The 17,566-nt window shown below is 34.0% G+C and overlaps 1 protein-coding gene across 1 annotated transcript in view; it reads right to left on the bottom strand.

The window, feature by feature from the left end:
• Positions 1–17,566, bottom strand: part of LOC123560833 (uncharacterized) — a 20,330-nt gene extending 2,764 nt beyond the window's left edge. Inside the window, exons 1-9 of the mRNA XM_053552649.1 lie at positions 17,389–17,566; positions 13,754–13,921; positions 13,404–13,525; positions 12,828–12,960; positions 11,741–11,857; positions 2,654–2,851; positions 1,523–1,654; positions 1,263–1,334; positions 279–360 (exon numbers count right to left, since the gene is read on the bottom strand). Coding sequence (XP_053408624.1) covers positions 279–360; positions 1,263–1,334; positions 1,523–1,654; positions 2,654–2,851; positions 11,741–11,857; positions 12,828–12,960; positions 13,404–13,525; positions 13,754–13,921; positions 17,389–17,455 — 1,091 coding nt within the window. The 5' untranslated portion in view covers positions 17,456–17,566. The remainder of the gene's footprint in view (positions 1–278; positions 361–1,262; positions 1,335–1,522; positions 1,655–2,653; positions 2,852–11,740; positions 11,858–12,827; positions 12,961–13,403; positions 13,526–13,753; positions 13,922–17,388) is intronic.

Below are 17,566 nucleotides of genomic sequence, written 5' to 3'. Positions count from 1 at the left end.
TTATTACATCTTAAACCAGATAAAATCAAACCGAGTTTCGATGTTTTGTTTGTTTGTTTTTGTCCTATGCGTCTGTCGGATAACCTTTTAGATTAAATTGGCTATCAGAGAGTCCAAACTTTTGAGAATTAATATTGTATGGTTAAATAATATTTCTAAGTAGTTTTGACATTATGAACGGTTCTGTTGAAATATTATATTTGCAGCTTGAACGGGTTTTCTTTCTAGTCAATAAGAGGTCGAAATAAGTAGACCAAAGAGGTATAAGCAATCCGTACCGTTTTCGCAGTATCACAAAGACAAACACTAAAGCAATAACCAAGACTGCAGCAACAGATGCGCCAACAGCAGCACTTACGTCTGAAATAATAATAACAATGTTTGTGAGGATATACAGATATATTAATTTAATTTTGTACCAACGTAATTTTTCTTAAAGTTTTCATCAACCTCTTGATCTATTTAGATAAAAATCTGTTATGAAAGTTGTCAAAACAATATAGTAAAACATACAAACTCAAAAACGACCTACAAAGATACGTCTACGTTCTCGAATGTATCAGTCCTGCATTTCATTTTGTCTATTTGTTGAAAATGGACCGCAAACACAGAGCATTGTATGGTAAATGAAAAAAAAATACGTTTCATATTCTCTTTTGCATAAATGTGATTAAATGCTTTAAATTGATATTGTCATAGGAGATATTTTGATTTATTAATAAATTATATCTTGATGCTACTCGATTTTCTTCAGACTTGATCGTTCTTATCATTCTCCAAATAGAACGGTTCATGCCTTTGGACTTTGCTACATCCCAAGCCTGCGGAGTTAATATTGAATTTTTGCTTGAACGCAAGATATCAATTCCAAAAAAGAATGTGTCATATGGGACTCAAGAGGGTATATTTCCCTTTATAATAAATTTGTTCAAGAACCTCCTAGTGCATTCAGTAGGAAGTGTAAAGCGTACCGACAAGTCAAGTCAAGTCAAGTAAAATTTATTTTATTTATTATTTATTATTTAATTTTGTCCTCCGTGCGTGTTTTATTTAATATATGAATTTATTCACCTTTACTGTCCTAACTTTATATGTTGACTTTAAACGCGATGTAGTATCAATTACTATATCATTAAGCGATACAAATTTCTCACTCGGTTGGGCAACTTAATCACTGCGTCTGCCCCTTGTAGTCGATAGTTGTATAATATTTCTAAAAACTGTGAATTACTTCGTTATTGTCTAAGCATTACTTGATGTACCTGTTTTATCACTTTCAATGTCTGCCTGTTCTTTATTTGTTGGTTCGCTGCTACTAACACGATTTCCGGTTCCTGTAATGGATTAAGCAGTCGAACATGGAAATAATTCTGTCGTAAGTTTCGTTGGAGAGTTTGTTGTATGTTAAACTATCAAATCGTAAGAGTGGTCATTTATATCTTTTAAATACTTATAAAGAGATCTAGTGTATGTTTTCATTACTTCAGAACTTTTTATCATATACTAGAGAGGAAAACCTTACCTGTTGTGCAAAGAGTCATCTTTTTGTCGTTTTTCTTTTCTGTGAAATGGAGTTGAAATTCATTAGAAGAAACAGACCTTTTTAAATATCCATATTCTTTATTAACGGCTTCATTGGCTTCATTGGCTGGTTCTATGGATATAGAGAATTAAACATGTATGAGATGTTTGCAATTTAATACACATCATCCAAATTTAAAAGAATTTATGCAGGAATGTGACCTACTTTGCATGTTTAGTTACAAAGAGCTGTAAACATTTTAAGTTTCTGGTATAATGTAGTGCAGTTTCTACTTTGTAATTTATTTCAAAAATATTTCAAAAAAAATGTTGGGTCGCACCGACACAATTATAGGTGATATTGCGACTTACCAGCTTTGATAGTAGAGGAATACCCACGGTGCCCCTTCGTAAATTATTGCATCACGTCCAGGCACCTGGGTAGAACCACCGACCTTCCGTAAGCCAGCTGGATGGCTTCCTTACATGAAGAATTCAACGCCCTGAGTGAGGCTTGAACAAATATCGATGAAGGGGCAAGTGATTTGAAGTCAGCGACCTTATCCACTCTGCCACGGAGGCCCCTTACGTTTTGCTAATAACGTACCAAATCCCCCAAAAATGCCAAATAACGCAAATATTCTTTTTATATATGTTTTACTACCTCATTCTTACTTTTAAAAGCGGATGAATATCATTTATAAGAATACAGACGTGTGTTTGATTTTTGACTAGAAAATGGTGAACTATCATATAGATATCAATGGTCTCTGTCGGTACAAGTTTGTTTTTGTTTTTGTTTTTTTTTTATTATCATTTTCTTCTCTCGTCATGTTTATCCCAAGACATATTATGTGTTTTGTGACTTTTTCAAAAATGAGTTAAAGTCGTAAAATGAGTACAATTATATGAGGTCATTTTCTATTTTGTTAACGTTTTGAAATGTTATTGATAACAATTTGTTTTATGTGTACGCTAACCTTCAAAAAAATGATTTCAGTTAATTGTTTCAATATTAACTGGAATACAAATAGCGGGTTAGCTTTTTGTTCAGTGTACTTAAAACGTGAAAATTTTCTGCGATGGAAATTATGATATCATTTCAAAGGATAATTTCAGAACAAAAAGTTACCTGTATCATAGAAAATAGAGAAAATAGCGAAACTACGACACATTCCTGTCCATGACACATTAGTTGAGCTTGCAAGATTCAACGCGTTCGCATAGGAGACTGGTCGTCCATTATTATCAAAACAATAATTATTTGCCACATTCCATTTGAAGTACTGTTGGCTCATTGCGGGGACAGGCACAGTCACAACATGCTGACCTGAAATATCAAAACTCAGAACTTATGAGGATCGATTCGGGAATTCTCACTTACTAATATACACATCATTCAAATACGAGTGCGAGCAAATATATATAATATATATAAAACACCGGAACTAAAATTTCTTCAGTGTCTTTAATTATTTCTTCTGAAAATTCTTACACTGAATTAAGACTCTAGTTTTCACTCGGTTTGATGAACGTTTCGGCCTTATGGCCTATATCAAAATTACAATCACCAGTTATTCGCTACATCATGGCGTTCTCTCAATATAACAACAAATGAAATACAAAGCCGGAACTGACGTAACGTTGTTAAACGTCACTGTCAAGTCCCGCTAAAAACCGTAACACATTTATGATTCATAGTTATCCTTTTAATATGAAAGTACGTAGTATGAATGAAAAGTATTGGGAATAATTTCAATATAAATGCAGAAGCATATCAATTGCACGAAAAAGTCACATGTTAAACACGGGACACGGCAAAGAAAAATTAATCTGTACACTTTTATCTTAGGCTAATGTAGGTATATATACCACAATTATATGTACAAAAAAAAAATAGACGAAAGCAAACAAACATATCCACAAAATTTTGCAGTCAACCATCAGACAATTACTAGAAACAAAATTAGATTAGTGAAAAATTAGCTTTAGATCAAACAAAATATAAACTATGAGATATAAGTACAATTTACGTATATAGATTTGTGTAGATTAGTGAACAAATATCTTTAGACCAAACGAAATAAAAACTATGAAAAATAAGTGCAATTTACGTATATAGATTTGCGTAGATTAATGAAAAATAGCTTTAGATAAAACAAAAAAAAAACCTAAGAAAATAAGTACAATTTACGTATATAGATTTGCGTGAAAAAAAAAAAAGCTTTAGATAAAACAAAATAAAATCTAAAAATAATAAGTACAATTTACGTATATGATTTGCGTAGATAAGTGATCAAATGCATGATAGCCAGCTTATTGTTGTTGTTAAAAAATAGTAATATCATTTTGTCCGTGAATTGGTATTATTGAATGATAAGTAGATAAGTGCAAACTTATGGCAGTCAATTTACACATGTCCTAGTAGTCTTCAAAACTTCAAGAAGCAAGTTCAGGAACTTGTTTTAAAATATGGTACATTTTGAGTTAATGTATAGAATGTGTTGTCCAAAAAGAGGAGAGGCCAAAGTGAAATTACATTGTCGTCACTAATTATAAAAGTTGGAACAAAACACAAAAGCAAAACTACTGAATACTGTAAAGTTTTAAAATTATGCTCTACTTATATTTTAATTCCATAAAATTTCAAGTGAAGCTTTTTTAAAAAGAAACACATTTAACATATTTCTTTAGAAAGTGTCTGCCTTATATGGGACATGGCAACTATGAACAACTTTTTTACTTATGCTAGTTTTTAAACAAGCTCGGTTCGGTGAAAAAAAAATGCCATTTATAAATTTCATAAATTTGCTAGTTATTGACTTGCTAAAATGCTTCTATCCTACTTAGTTTCCAAACTTGGGATAACAAGATGTCGTCCTTTGTTTTCAGTTTCTGTTATAAGTGTGCAGATTAAATAAAATCCCTGCCAAACTAAATGAGTGAGTCACGTGTGGATATATTTTCTGTCAAGTTTGAAATTTTGATACAAACATAAACGCACATGTGTCTTCTTTCAAAAGTTTCAACTGAGAAAAGTTGCAGAATATAACAAAAGGTTACATTACAATAAAACACTGTTGAGTTATAGCACATATACATCAAAACTGCAGATTTATTGTATACTCTAACTTTAACTAAGACTAAAATGTATCAATTGTCTTATCAGAACACAAAGACAACAGGGTCATGATGACCCTGAATCGCTCACCTGAGTATATTGAACGACATGTTTCAAATGGCAAACTGGTGTAAAATATTAGAAAGTAGATCAGTAGGTCAAATTTATGGTCACTGAAAGACAGTTTAAAGATTGGTGTGCAAAACTGTACATGTCATCCAAATTTCAAGGCTGGATCTTAAACTAGAGTGGTCACGCACGGACACACGGACGACGTAGACCTACTGACCGCAGTTGACTCAGTTTCGAACTTGCCCTAGATATCATCAAGATGAATATTCAGACCAAATTTCATACAGATCCTATGAAAACTATCGCCTCTAGAGATGTCACAAGTTTTTTTTTTCTTATTTCAGCTACTGACCTAGTTTTGATGGCATGTGACCTAGTTTCGAATTTGAACTAGATATCATAAAAGTGAACATTCTGACCATTTTTTTCATGAAGATCCACTGAAAAATATAGCCTCTAGGAAGGTCACAAGGTTTTTCTATTTTTAGACCTACTGACCTAGTTTTTGATGGCAGTTAATCCAGTTTCAAACTTGACCTAGAATTCATCAAGGTGAACATTCTCACCAATTTTCATGAAGATCCATTGAAAAGTATGGATTCTAGGGAGGTCACAAGGTTTTTTATATTTTTAGACCTGCTGACCTAGTTTTTGACCGCAGTTAACACAGTTTCAAACTTGACTTAGATATCATCAAGATGAATATTCAGACTGACTTCCATACAGATCCCATGATAAATATCGCCTGTAGAGAGGTGACACGGTTTTTCTATTATTTGACCAAATGACCTAGTTTTTGATGGCACGTAACCAAGTTTCGAACTTAAACTAGATAGCATCAAGGTAAACATTCTGACCAATTTTCATGAAGCTCCATTAAAAATATGGCCTCTGGGAAGGTCACAAGGATTTTCTATTTTTAGACCTACTGACCTAGTTTTAAACTGCACGTAACCCAGTTTCAAACTTAATCTGGATATTATCAAGATAAACATTCTGACCAACTTTCATAAAGATCCCATGAAAAATGTGACCTCTAGAGTGGTCACAAGCAAAAGTTTACGCACGCACACACGGACGTACGGACGACGGATGCTGCGCGATCACAAAAGCTCACCTTGTCACTTTGTGACAGGTGAGCTAATGAAAACCTATTTACAAAATCTTAATATTTTATAGGACTATTCTACTTCTTCTCAAATAAATATTGCTACAGTTGGTGGGTAATATTGTTACATTCGTTTATGAAAACGTGGCAGATGAGCATTTCAAAATAAGGGAGAAAGGGACGTTTTTGTAAATTTGAAAATTCCGCAAAGCTGCGTTAATAACACTGCTAAATAAATTACAAATAAATCCAGTTTTGAGAACTGCAAGGGAAGTGTAGAGCGGATGTATTGCATAAACTTAGCTCCTCATCAAGTGGCATTTTCAGCCTATCAATAAAAGTATGGTTTCAGGACACTAAATCTTGACGCAAAATGGCCCAAAGTGCACAACTTGCGCGACCTGTACATGTACCATATAACCTGCAAATGACTGACCTAAAACATATGTCTCTTAACAGTTTACTTTTTCTGCAAATTTGAGCGGATTATGGATGGATGGATGGATTGATAACCGTTTCCATTTTGTCTGACTTCCGTTTCCTCTGGTAAGATTTTAGACCCGGCCGTCTACACGGAACTTGGAAAATGGATTTAGGCATCTATTTATAATACACAATAATTTCTCGTCCGCTTGAATCCTTAGTTCAGTTCTATAAATATAATCATTATAAATAACTATATAGTTGAATATAAATGCCTCAAAACACATCTACCTATTAAAATAGAAATGAACACGAGCTTCAATACGAAATTCGGCCCTGCCAATTAAACACATTTACATGTTATATATAACATTTAGCCTGTTGGCGGCAAGTGATTCCGCCTTTCTGATCAGTGTAGACCAAGATCACTGTCTGCTATTTAGTAGGTAAATTTTCAATAAAGGTAAATCGAAAATATATCATCCCTGAAATAAGACTTGGGGATGTCACAACATTTTACTTACGTACGATTAGTACCTGTCTAAGCATTAAACTGATTTCATGTTAACATAAAATGTTGAAAAGTGTTGCATTATAAGGTAACGCACAGTCATATTGATTTTCACCTTGATATTCGCATTTGACTTTTGAACTGGACATATCAATTAACTATACGAACATAAAGGTTCTACATATAAAACATCATTTCATAAATTTATTAATATAGCAGCGAAAGAATCAGCATTGGGCCAACTCGTTTCACTCAACCAGGGATATTAATAAACGAACGCTTCGGCGTACGCGGGCAACGTGAGCTGCAAATAAAACAATTAAAACCCATTTTTATGATCATCTTTTGTAGCCTGTTCCAAATAAGTAGCAACATATTTCTTGCGTATAATTCTACTAGACTAAGTACTTTTACTGGTATTTACCCAAAATTTCAGATTTTTTATCCGATTTTATATCGCGATAATTTATGGTATGTCGCTTTGCCTATGTCGCAAGAACGGCGCCCACTGGCAGTGCCGGGAAGCCAAACAACCGACTATCCGGTTGCCAGCGGCGAAACGGCGTACGCCGCAAAAGTGAAACGAACTGGCCTAATGTTGGCAACATTTAACTGTGAACGTAAATGATCTGGACGCGTCGGCATTCACCAATATTTTGAAATATCTGTAATACCGATATGCGGGAAATTGTATAGGTATTTGTCATGAGTGGTCAATGACGGCAATGAACATTGTACCTCGTACCATATTCTTAGTTATGAGTATTTATGACATCTTAAAGGCGTGAAATTACCGTGATACAATAACGAGGGATATCAACATTTATTATTCAATTTAATTATACATATCATTGTTCTTACTACCCATGCGTTCGTTTGCACTAAACGATATAACAAGTTATTATAATTTTGCGTAAGGTATGAAAATAAGGAAGGCTGGTTTCTAGAGTGCAGAATTTGTGTATCAAATATTAATGTCAAATGTTTACACGCCAATTCTAAGTTATTGATCGCGGCTGAGGCCGCGATCATTTTGAATAGGACAAGTATATACGCGCTGGGGAAAATATTTCATGATGGACCTGTGAATTCTTTACTTATGGGTGAAACAGGTCTCATAAGCGTAAATACGACTAGCTTCTACTGATTATAAAACATACCGTACGATTTGTTGTGAATTAACTGTTGTTGTACTTTTAGTAGTTCAACCTGTCACAAACTGACATACGGGCCTTATTTTATCTGTAGTGTAAATGCAGGTATTGCATCATCTTTTTGTAAATTTTTGAGTTATTGAGGTAAATGTCAGATTTCACGCATGAAATACCTCTCATGTTTTTCTGTATTTCATAACTTAAATTTCCATGTAAATTTCATTAAATTCTGTTCAGTAATAAGAAAGTTGATATTTTATAAACTTCAGTAATTTATGTTTTTATCCCCAAAACCACTATAATGGGCCTCAAATTGTCAATTTAAATTCGCGCCAAAGTAGTTAGATTCCCCGGCTATATCGTGAATCCCGTGAAAATAGAAATAGTAAGAGTTCACGCATAGGCCGTGAATCCCATGAAATTTAGTATTTGGCGGGACATTACCCTTTAAATAGACTGGACTAGATATGCCTTGCGCACACCACCTTCCGACTTTATAGACGAATCTATGTCTGATTAAATTTTCTTGCTAGAAATTTATGCTCGATCGAGGTAAGAAATGTATTTGTTAGATTTTAGTATGATTTTTGCATTACGATTTTTATTTGATAAATTTTTGTGCATTCTACAGAATTCTGTAACATTTACTTTTAGGCATGTGATTTTAGCTAGTTTCGGTATGTTAGGATAATTTATTAAATTTTTCAGACTTTTGTAAATTATTTCGAAAGAGGAGTCTAAATGTTTCATTTATATAAGATGTTAGATTTATACTGAAATTTGTAACATGATATTTATAAAGTACTTTGTTTCAAAAACTTATGTCAAACATTTTTGTTAATTATGGAACGCCATTACTGCATTGTATGGTTATGTATAAATCTATATGGCAAGTCTAGCACCATGTATGTAATATATTATTGTAATTTGTAATTGTGTGCCAGTCTATAGCACATCTAATTAATGTCCGTTGTAGTGTATGGCATTAGATATTATATGGATGCCAACTATGATATAACGTTTGATTTATATTGAATTTTGTTAATTTGTAGTTGTAAATAATAGCTGCAGTTTATCATGTCCGTATCTATAATGTTTCATCATAAACTTTTCATATCTTTTTCATACTTTAACTTTAGTCTTTTAAGTAAGTAATCTTTGTAATAATGGAAGTAATAAGTGACGTATTTTAATCATGTGACGTTTGAACTTAGTAGCACATATGTTTTGTATAAGTAGCACGTATTATTTATGGGAGCCTACGGAGGTATGGTGTACCCAAAGGAGCAGTTTTATGCCCTGACTTATTTGTTTTGCTATGGTGCTTACCATATGTTATATATTTTAGCTTCTTCCGCCAGACGATTTTCCTGGTGATGTCATAACCCGGAAGTACAATGCCCGAGGTTCACTTGTCTTCACTCGCCTGGATGTGATATTCCCAGCGCAGAGCTTTCGTCCCATGGTTGTGCCGTAAACCGCAAAGACGATGATTTTTGTTATCCTCTGAAGTCAGCTCAGGGATGCAATCACCTACCACCATAGGGAGCCAACACGGAATCAACGTATTCACGGTTTAAAGGGACTGAATTTAGAAGCTACGTTTTGTTTGTGCTACTTAAAGTTCACAATTACATTAAAGACCTGTGTCACGTCAGATTAGAATGGACTATAAGAACTTTTGTATCTAGAGATACTGAACTTTCTTTTTTTTTTCTTATAATCAGTTTTTTTTTGTTTTTTTTTTGTTTTTTTTTTCTTCATATCATCTATTCATTGTAAATAATCATCTTTTGTAAATAAATTTGTAAATATTGTAAAGGGTGTTGATTTGTTCTGATGGTTACTGTCGCCGGTACGGCCTTTCCTGTCACACAACCGCCACCCTTATTTAAGAGCAACATTTAAAAAAACACGTTTTTTTTCATCCTCAAGTAATAAGTAAGTAGACTCGCCCAGTTTAATCAATCTAGACGTACAATCTAATTTTATACATAGAGCGCGTACTTCACCCGATTTACATTCGGAACATTTTCACACGTTTCGGGCTTTATCGTATGTTTAACATGGGATTTTTGAACCGTCCAAAGATGTTGGAAATGTTTGTCTCATTGTTTATTTTTTTAATAAAACTGTTACTGCTTTCATTGTCTACCACTTTTTTTCCACCCTTGCCTGAAAAAACAGTAATGAGTTTGTACACTGTTCAGACAATTGTGCTCTGTTGAAATTTAACCAAACACAAGTTTACCTGCATAAACAGAAAGCATGATATGTCACCATGCGCGGATCCATAAGGGAGGGGGGGGGGGGGAGGACCGGGGATCCGGACCCCCTCTGGAAAATCTTTAAAAAAGGAAAGAAGACAAGAAGGAAAGAAAATGTTTTTCGAAAAAGGCAACATTAGGACTGCATGTAAAGTATATGCGGCTGCATATCATTTCCCCAAATTTAACAGGTTAGTCCATAAAACTGTCCCAGAATGCAAAAAATGAAGTGCTAAATTTCAAAATTTCCAGGGGGGGTGGGGGGGGGCAGGGGATCGGACCCCCTCTGAGAAAATTGGCTGTGTCCGTGCATGGTCACTATACCTGTCCAGTACTGGACATTATGGTAAACGCTTCTTTCCTGTACAAATGACAATTTCGCAACTTCTGTCCGGTTTCTACAAATTTCTGGCCGCGATAAACCATTTGACTTGTTTCTTTATAGTATCCATGATTCAGATATCAGCTGTGTCGGAACATCACTGAGCTCTTATTTGTTTGGACATCGCAGCTGTCTTATGTCGGAACATTTCATGTTATTATGTCATAGCGTGATGTTAACGTGTCTTATGTTTAAAAGCTATGTGATTATGTCAAGGTGTGGTATTAACATGTAAAGATAGTGTCTTATTATGCTAAAACGCTATGTTATCTTGTTAAAGTGTCGTGTGGTTTTGACTACTGAGTTTGCGTTTATGTTAAAAAGCTATGTTATTTTTTCAAATGGTGGTGTTAACTTGTCAAAACAGTGTCTTATTATGTTAAAATGCTATGTTATCTTGTTATAGTGGCGTGTTATCTTGTCTACTGAGCGTGCTGTTATGTTTAAAAGCTATGTTATTATGTGGTGTTAACTTGTCGAAACAGTGTCTTTTTATGTCAAAAAAGCTATGTTATTATGTCAACGTATGGTGTTGTTAACTTGTCCAAACAGTGACTTATTATGTCAAAAAGCTATCATGTAATTATGTCAAAGTGTGGTGTAAACTTGTCGAAACAGTGTTTTATTATGTCAAAAGCTATGTTATTATGTCAAAGAGTGGTGTTAACTTGTCGGAACAGTGTCTACAATGTTAACATCTCACCTTGACATGATATCATAGTTTTTTAACATTATTAGACACTGTTTTGACTAGTTAACACCACACTTTGAGAAGATAACATGACCAGTTAACATAATAAGACACTGTTTTGACAAGTTAACACAACACTTTGACATGATTACATAGTTTTTTAACATAATAAGACACTGTTTTGACAAGTTAAGACACACTCTGACATGATAACATGAAATGTCCCGACATAAGGCTGCTGCGGCGTTTCATATCATCATCTCTATAACAAGCATGATAGCCACTGCTTACTTTTTATATATTTGGTCAAAACAATCAAAATGGCATGTAACATTTTGCCTTTCATTTATTCAAAGTAATATTTGTTTATGAATAATTAGGAATAATTATAAATTACTAAATTCACAATCAAAATGGCATGTAACAATTTGCCTTTCATTTATTCAACGTAATATTTGTTTATGAATAATTAGGAATAATTATTAATTACCAAATTCACACATGATTAGTAACGATCCATTGCATGCATCCCATTTCAGTGTGTTTCCATGCCTAACGCAATTGCTGCCTCTTTTTCTGTTTCCAAAAGTCTCGGTTATGTTTGATACTGAAAATGTGGAAATTGTCTATATTGACCAGCTTATTGTGAAAGCTATGGTGATTGATTTCTACAAAATTCGCGCTATTTTTTGTTTTGGCGCGCTATCGCCTTTTCGCTTTGTCGCGGCGCCAAGACGAAAATGCGAGATTGAAAACACGACAAGCGAAAACCCACAACGCCCGGAACAAAGCGAAAAGGCGACAAACCACCAATACTAGAAATATCGCATTTTCGTTATATCGCCTCCCTGTAGCGCATGTGCTGTATAAAATATACATTCGTTATGGATCATCTTAATCGGAATATCCCGGTATTAACACCGGGCATGTTCCCCGCCTAAGATGGAACGAAAAGGCGACAACGCGTCAAAATAAAAATCTCGCCTTTTCGCTTTGTCGCCTACCTGTAGCGCATGCAAACACCATTGTTATGAGATGTGACAGTGCATGGTCTGATTTCATGAAATTATTTGGAATCGGTAAACATGTCCATTTAATTAAAGAAAAAAAGGAAGATTCCCTGTTACAATAAAGAACTTCGTTAACCTTGATAATCCTCTATATTCAACGAATCTTCGGACCGAATTTAATAAACGAGCTTATTAGAAATATAAAAATAAAATGCGAGGCTCTGACGAGGATTTTATCCTTATTATTCGTCGTGTCTAATAAATTCAACATAAAAAGACACACACGTAAAATCGGGTTGAAATACATTTACAATGAACAGAATATTGTGGTCAAAATGCATTTCTGTTTTATTTGTTATAAAATATTTGTAAAGACAAAACAGCATTATGCTTACTTCGTGCAAATGCTTTCAAAAACATACCAGAGATGCATTTCAATACAAATCGCATTTACTTGTTTTATCGTGTGCAAACGTTTATCTCAAATGCATTCCAGTAATTGAAACACATGGAGTTTTTTTTAAATTGTAAACAAGACAATACAAAGAACAGTGAGAGAATACTTACCATTTGGATTTATCCTGTACAATGACAAATGGAACTTTCCACCGCATGCTATGTTAAGGGAAGGGGCTGGGCATGATAAATTACACGATGACTCGCTTATCGGATCTGGTTCCATGGCGTCTAAGCAGAAACACTGAAAGACAAATGCAATGTGTCCGTTTGCTAGTTAAAATATGATTATTTATACGAAGTAATAAAACAAACATTTATTTGGCACACAGTACGATGAGCTCCAAATTAAATGAGACAGAATGAAATACCGAATAGAAATAAACATTATATCTCAGTTGTGACGATTATCGAGAGCATGGACTGTCTTCTACGTTTTTTGTTGTTGTTTTTGTTGTTGTTTTTGGTGATTTTTTGTTGATAAATTCAGACAATGCAGCACGCGAGTATAGCACAACAGAAGTGTTATAAAAAGGTATGGTTAACACGCTTAAGTGTCTTCAATAAATCAAATTACAAGACATGTATTCTGATATAGTGTATTACATTGCCCATCGCAGCGAGCGTTAGACGATGCGTATAATATTATATTCTAAACAGTTATAAAATGTATATATGATGCAGTACCTCCCTATCTTTCAGTCCAATATTTTGTACCGATTTTCCGCAAGCAGAATAGCAATGGCCAGGAGAATTCATTTCAATATGTATTGTTTTCATGGCTTTTACACTTGTATTTTTTACACATCCTGAAAAAAAATGTTAGGAAGTACTTAAATTAGGCGTTTTGAAATTTTAAGTTTTCTCTACATTTTTGCAGTAAACTACAATTTTAATAATTTAGAAAAAAAAAACATATAATGCGGCATAAATTAGTGCAAAAGCATGAGTATCTGTAATAGATGAAATTAAAATTGATTCTGTTCTTAATACACAAATGGCCTGAACCTTTGGTTTGGCAAAATAAAAATGTTTACCAAAATATTCAAAACCAATCATCGCCCTGTAGTACCCTAGCCACAAATCATCGTGTGTTAGCTTCTGTTTGATATCTATAGAAAAATCGTCATATTCTATATCTGGTATTGCCATTCTACATGTTGAACTCTTCCACGTCGTGTATTCAGTTGATTCAGAGTAGAATTCTAAAACAAAATAACATGATTATTGTTCACTACGCAAAAGTCAACAATGCACACCCTGCATATTTTTTTATATTTTGGCTCAAGAACTTACTTTAAATTTATTTTCAGAATATCTTAATAGTACCTTCCAGAGCTGATGTCAATTTTACTTATAAAATCTGTTAGAAGAAAACAAATGAGCAGTTAAATGGAAATAGTTGATAAAATAATATCACCTTTGTAACTGTGGTAGTTACTTTAGCAAATATGAGGATAAAGATCCTAAAGAACTATCACAATAATTAAATGTTGTCGGAGATAATTTATTACGGTCGTATGTTTGGGACAAGAACTTTTTAAGATTATATCATCTTAGGAACGCTAAAAAATATGTGTGTGCGTGCGTGCGTGCTTGCGTGCATGCATGTTCAAGAACCTCCATTGTTTCAGCAGATTTTCATAAATTTGGACTGTATTATTGTCTGGTAAAAGCAGTATCGCGTCTATGATTCTTGACCTTCAATCTAAAATTGTTAACTTTTTTATTTGCGAGATACATAACAGCTAGTGGACAGGATTTCAGTAGATCGGCTTACAACCATTATGTTTTATATCTCGTTTCATGATCGCCCGGCTTAATCTGTCAGAGTAATTTGCTGTTTTTTTATGTATTGAAAACTTGATACATAAGCACAGATAGTGCATGATTCAATCTGCATTCTATTATTGCTATAATTATAGTTGAATTGCTGTAAATAAATGAATTTGGGTCATTTACGGACGATTTGGGTTAATTACAGTAAAAGCTCGATCCCAGCATCACACTTTATGTTATATGCAACAGTAAAAGGGAACCAACTATTTGTTAGAGATCTAAAATACCATGTTCGAATTTGGATCAATCAGAAACAAGTTCTATAAATAGCACAAACCAAAGCTCACTACTGCTAGGGTATAGATAGGTAGACGGACGGCAGTAATGTCATTTTGTATCCAGCAGTCGATGTAAACACATTGAGCATTCAACTTGTAATTTATTCCAGTATCTTGATAAATGAGTTATTGCGGCGGATAAATTATATAAAAGAAGACGTTTGAGACTTAAGAAAAGGGCTGAGCATCTAAATGCTAAGACAGAGACATATGATATGGCAATTTATTTTATGCTAACTAATGAAATACTGTATTCTATCAGTTAAATATTTCATCACCCACACTGTGAAAATATGAAATCTATATTTTCACACTGTGAGAGATATAGCTCCACCCCCTCATTACATTGTGTATTAATTTTAATTTGTTTGCTTAAAACAGGATGAAAATTGTTGTCGCACTTTGTTCTTTATTGTATATTTCTCGATTCAAATTATTTTACTTAAAGAGAATTTCGTTACGTTATGCAGCATAAATTAAAATAAAATGGAACTTAATGTTGTATGCGTCTTTATATTATAACGTCACAGCACGTCTGATGTCATGTCTGTTTACGCGCGTCTGTTTCCCGCGCTGAGATAAAATAGTTGCAATATGCAAATCTCAACGTAATTGAGCATAAAATAAAAAGAAAATTTGGGCTATGCGCTCGTGAAAATATTTAAAATTTTCTCACTTCTCAGTGAGATATATTCCATATTCACTCAAAACAAACAAATATCCTCTATCTACTGATACAGCAGGAGAGTTCCAGCTTACAGACGAGGTTGAACGTTATTGGCGAAGTATAGCCAAGGTATTGGGGTCATACCTTTATGGTTGTTTAATACTATATGTTACAGCATATATGCGCAGAGTATCCAGGAGTCAGAGCAATCATATTGAGTTGCAGCTTCAATTAAGAGGACATAGGCTGAACATCTATGCGATATGACTTGTATGTTGTTGATTCAAATTAATCGTCTGACGGGATCATCAACAAAAGGACCAGTTAAGGATGATATCTCCAGCATATAGGAGTTTGAGCTGATTATCATTAATTGTTAGTTTGAAACATTGAGTGATTTGCCTGATCCCTGGAATTATCTAGCTCATAATTGAAATAATTTACGAATCATTGGTACACAAATAATGTAAGCGAGGTAGCCAGAGAAAAATTATATAAGAGATATGGTCTCAACAGCTCTCCGTTTTAACAAATGGTAGGAACCTATTTTATCAGCTAGTCTGAGAAATAGCCACCTTAGCGATTGGATCCATTTCATTGCTCAAGATACTAAAGGCGTAGGCACTTCCCTGGGTCATATAACTCGTATCCTAACACTATCTCGAGACCACAATATAATATTCCGAATGCCTATCATCTTAATTCAGTCGATCTGCAATTCATTTCTAGCCCACTTATCAGCTCGAACAATCGATGTCTTGACAGGACATATCAATTTCATATTATCTGAGAAAACCTCTTCCATATTTTATCGTATAAAGCAAAATTTGTTTGTTTGTTTTGGGTTTAACGCCGTTTTTTAACAGTTAACCTAACCAGTGTTCCTAGATTCTGTACCAGTACAAACCTGTTCTCCGCAAGTAACTGCAACTTCCTCACGTGAATCAAAGGTGGAGGACTAATGATTTCAGACACAATGTCGTTTATCATATAGTAACGGAGAACATACGCCCCGCCCGAGGATCGAACTCACGACCCCGCGATCCGTAGACCAACGCTCTTACCTACTGAGCTAAGCGGGCGGGCTATTGTGTCATAAAAGGTTTTATGGAAAACATTTATGAATATTATTGCACACAATTTTATTTGTACAAAACACGGCAGCTAGTGATCGGAACTTGTTTCATATCCGTTTTAAGTTGTGAATTTATGACATTCATAATCTCTTGCTTGAAGATAAATTATGTCGTGTGTGCGGTATCTTATCAGAAGCACAAGACATTGTCTCGAGCGCTCGAAACATATTCGTGACTGCAAGGCGTTTTAACTCGAGAGTTTGACATCATTCTAGTATTTCGACAGCACAAAATCTCGAGTTCCGGTCATCATATATCGAGAGCCACACATTATATAAACCGCTCTAAATAATTTCATGAACAATAATAAGTTCATGTGCCAAACATACTTTTGTACTTTAATGACAATTACAAAGATAGTTAAGAACAATAAATAATAATGATAACACTCCGTTATATATGTATATGTTGGCAATAAAATATGTTTAAACTAAACTAAACTATGTATGTGTGTTTGTATTTTGTACATGAGTGTCTCCGCTACTGTTGTTTCCGTTGTAGGGTAACTGTGATTAAGGAACATTCCATCTTGCGAATTTAATTTATGCAAATACCCTTACCCACATCGGGACAGTTTCTCAATCTTTCTTTCTATAACAGTTTGAGACTAACCATTTAAAGTTGATTTCGGAAGCTTCTGACATAATACTAATGTCAAATAACTTTAAAGCATGAATTAATAAGTCATCGAATGTTATAATCACACTGACAGCTATTTATTCGACGAATTTAATTATAAATGTTGTAATTACCTTGAGCTACGGATATCCCTAGAAGAAGGAAAATACAATACACTAGACAGCCTGAATTGTACGACATTTTACACAAAAATAGTTCTGTTTCTCATGTAAAATTTGCTTATTTACTTCCTATATATATAGTTGTTTTATAATGTGCCCTAAACGGGTAGACATAAAGCGTAGACAAACT

Source organism: Mercenaria mercenaria, chromosome 10, assembly GCF_021730395.1.
Source record: "Mercenaria mercenaria strain notata chromosome 10, MADL_Memer_1, whole genome shotgun sequence".
Classification (NCBI taxonomy): domain Eukaryota; kingdom Metazoa; phylum Mollusca; class Bivalvia; order Venerida; family Veneridae; genus Mercenaria; species Mercenaria mercenaria.
Note: the sequence above shows the minus strand (reverse complement) of the source record. Positions and strands in the feature narration are given on the sequence as shown.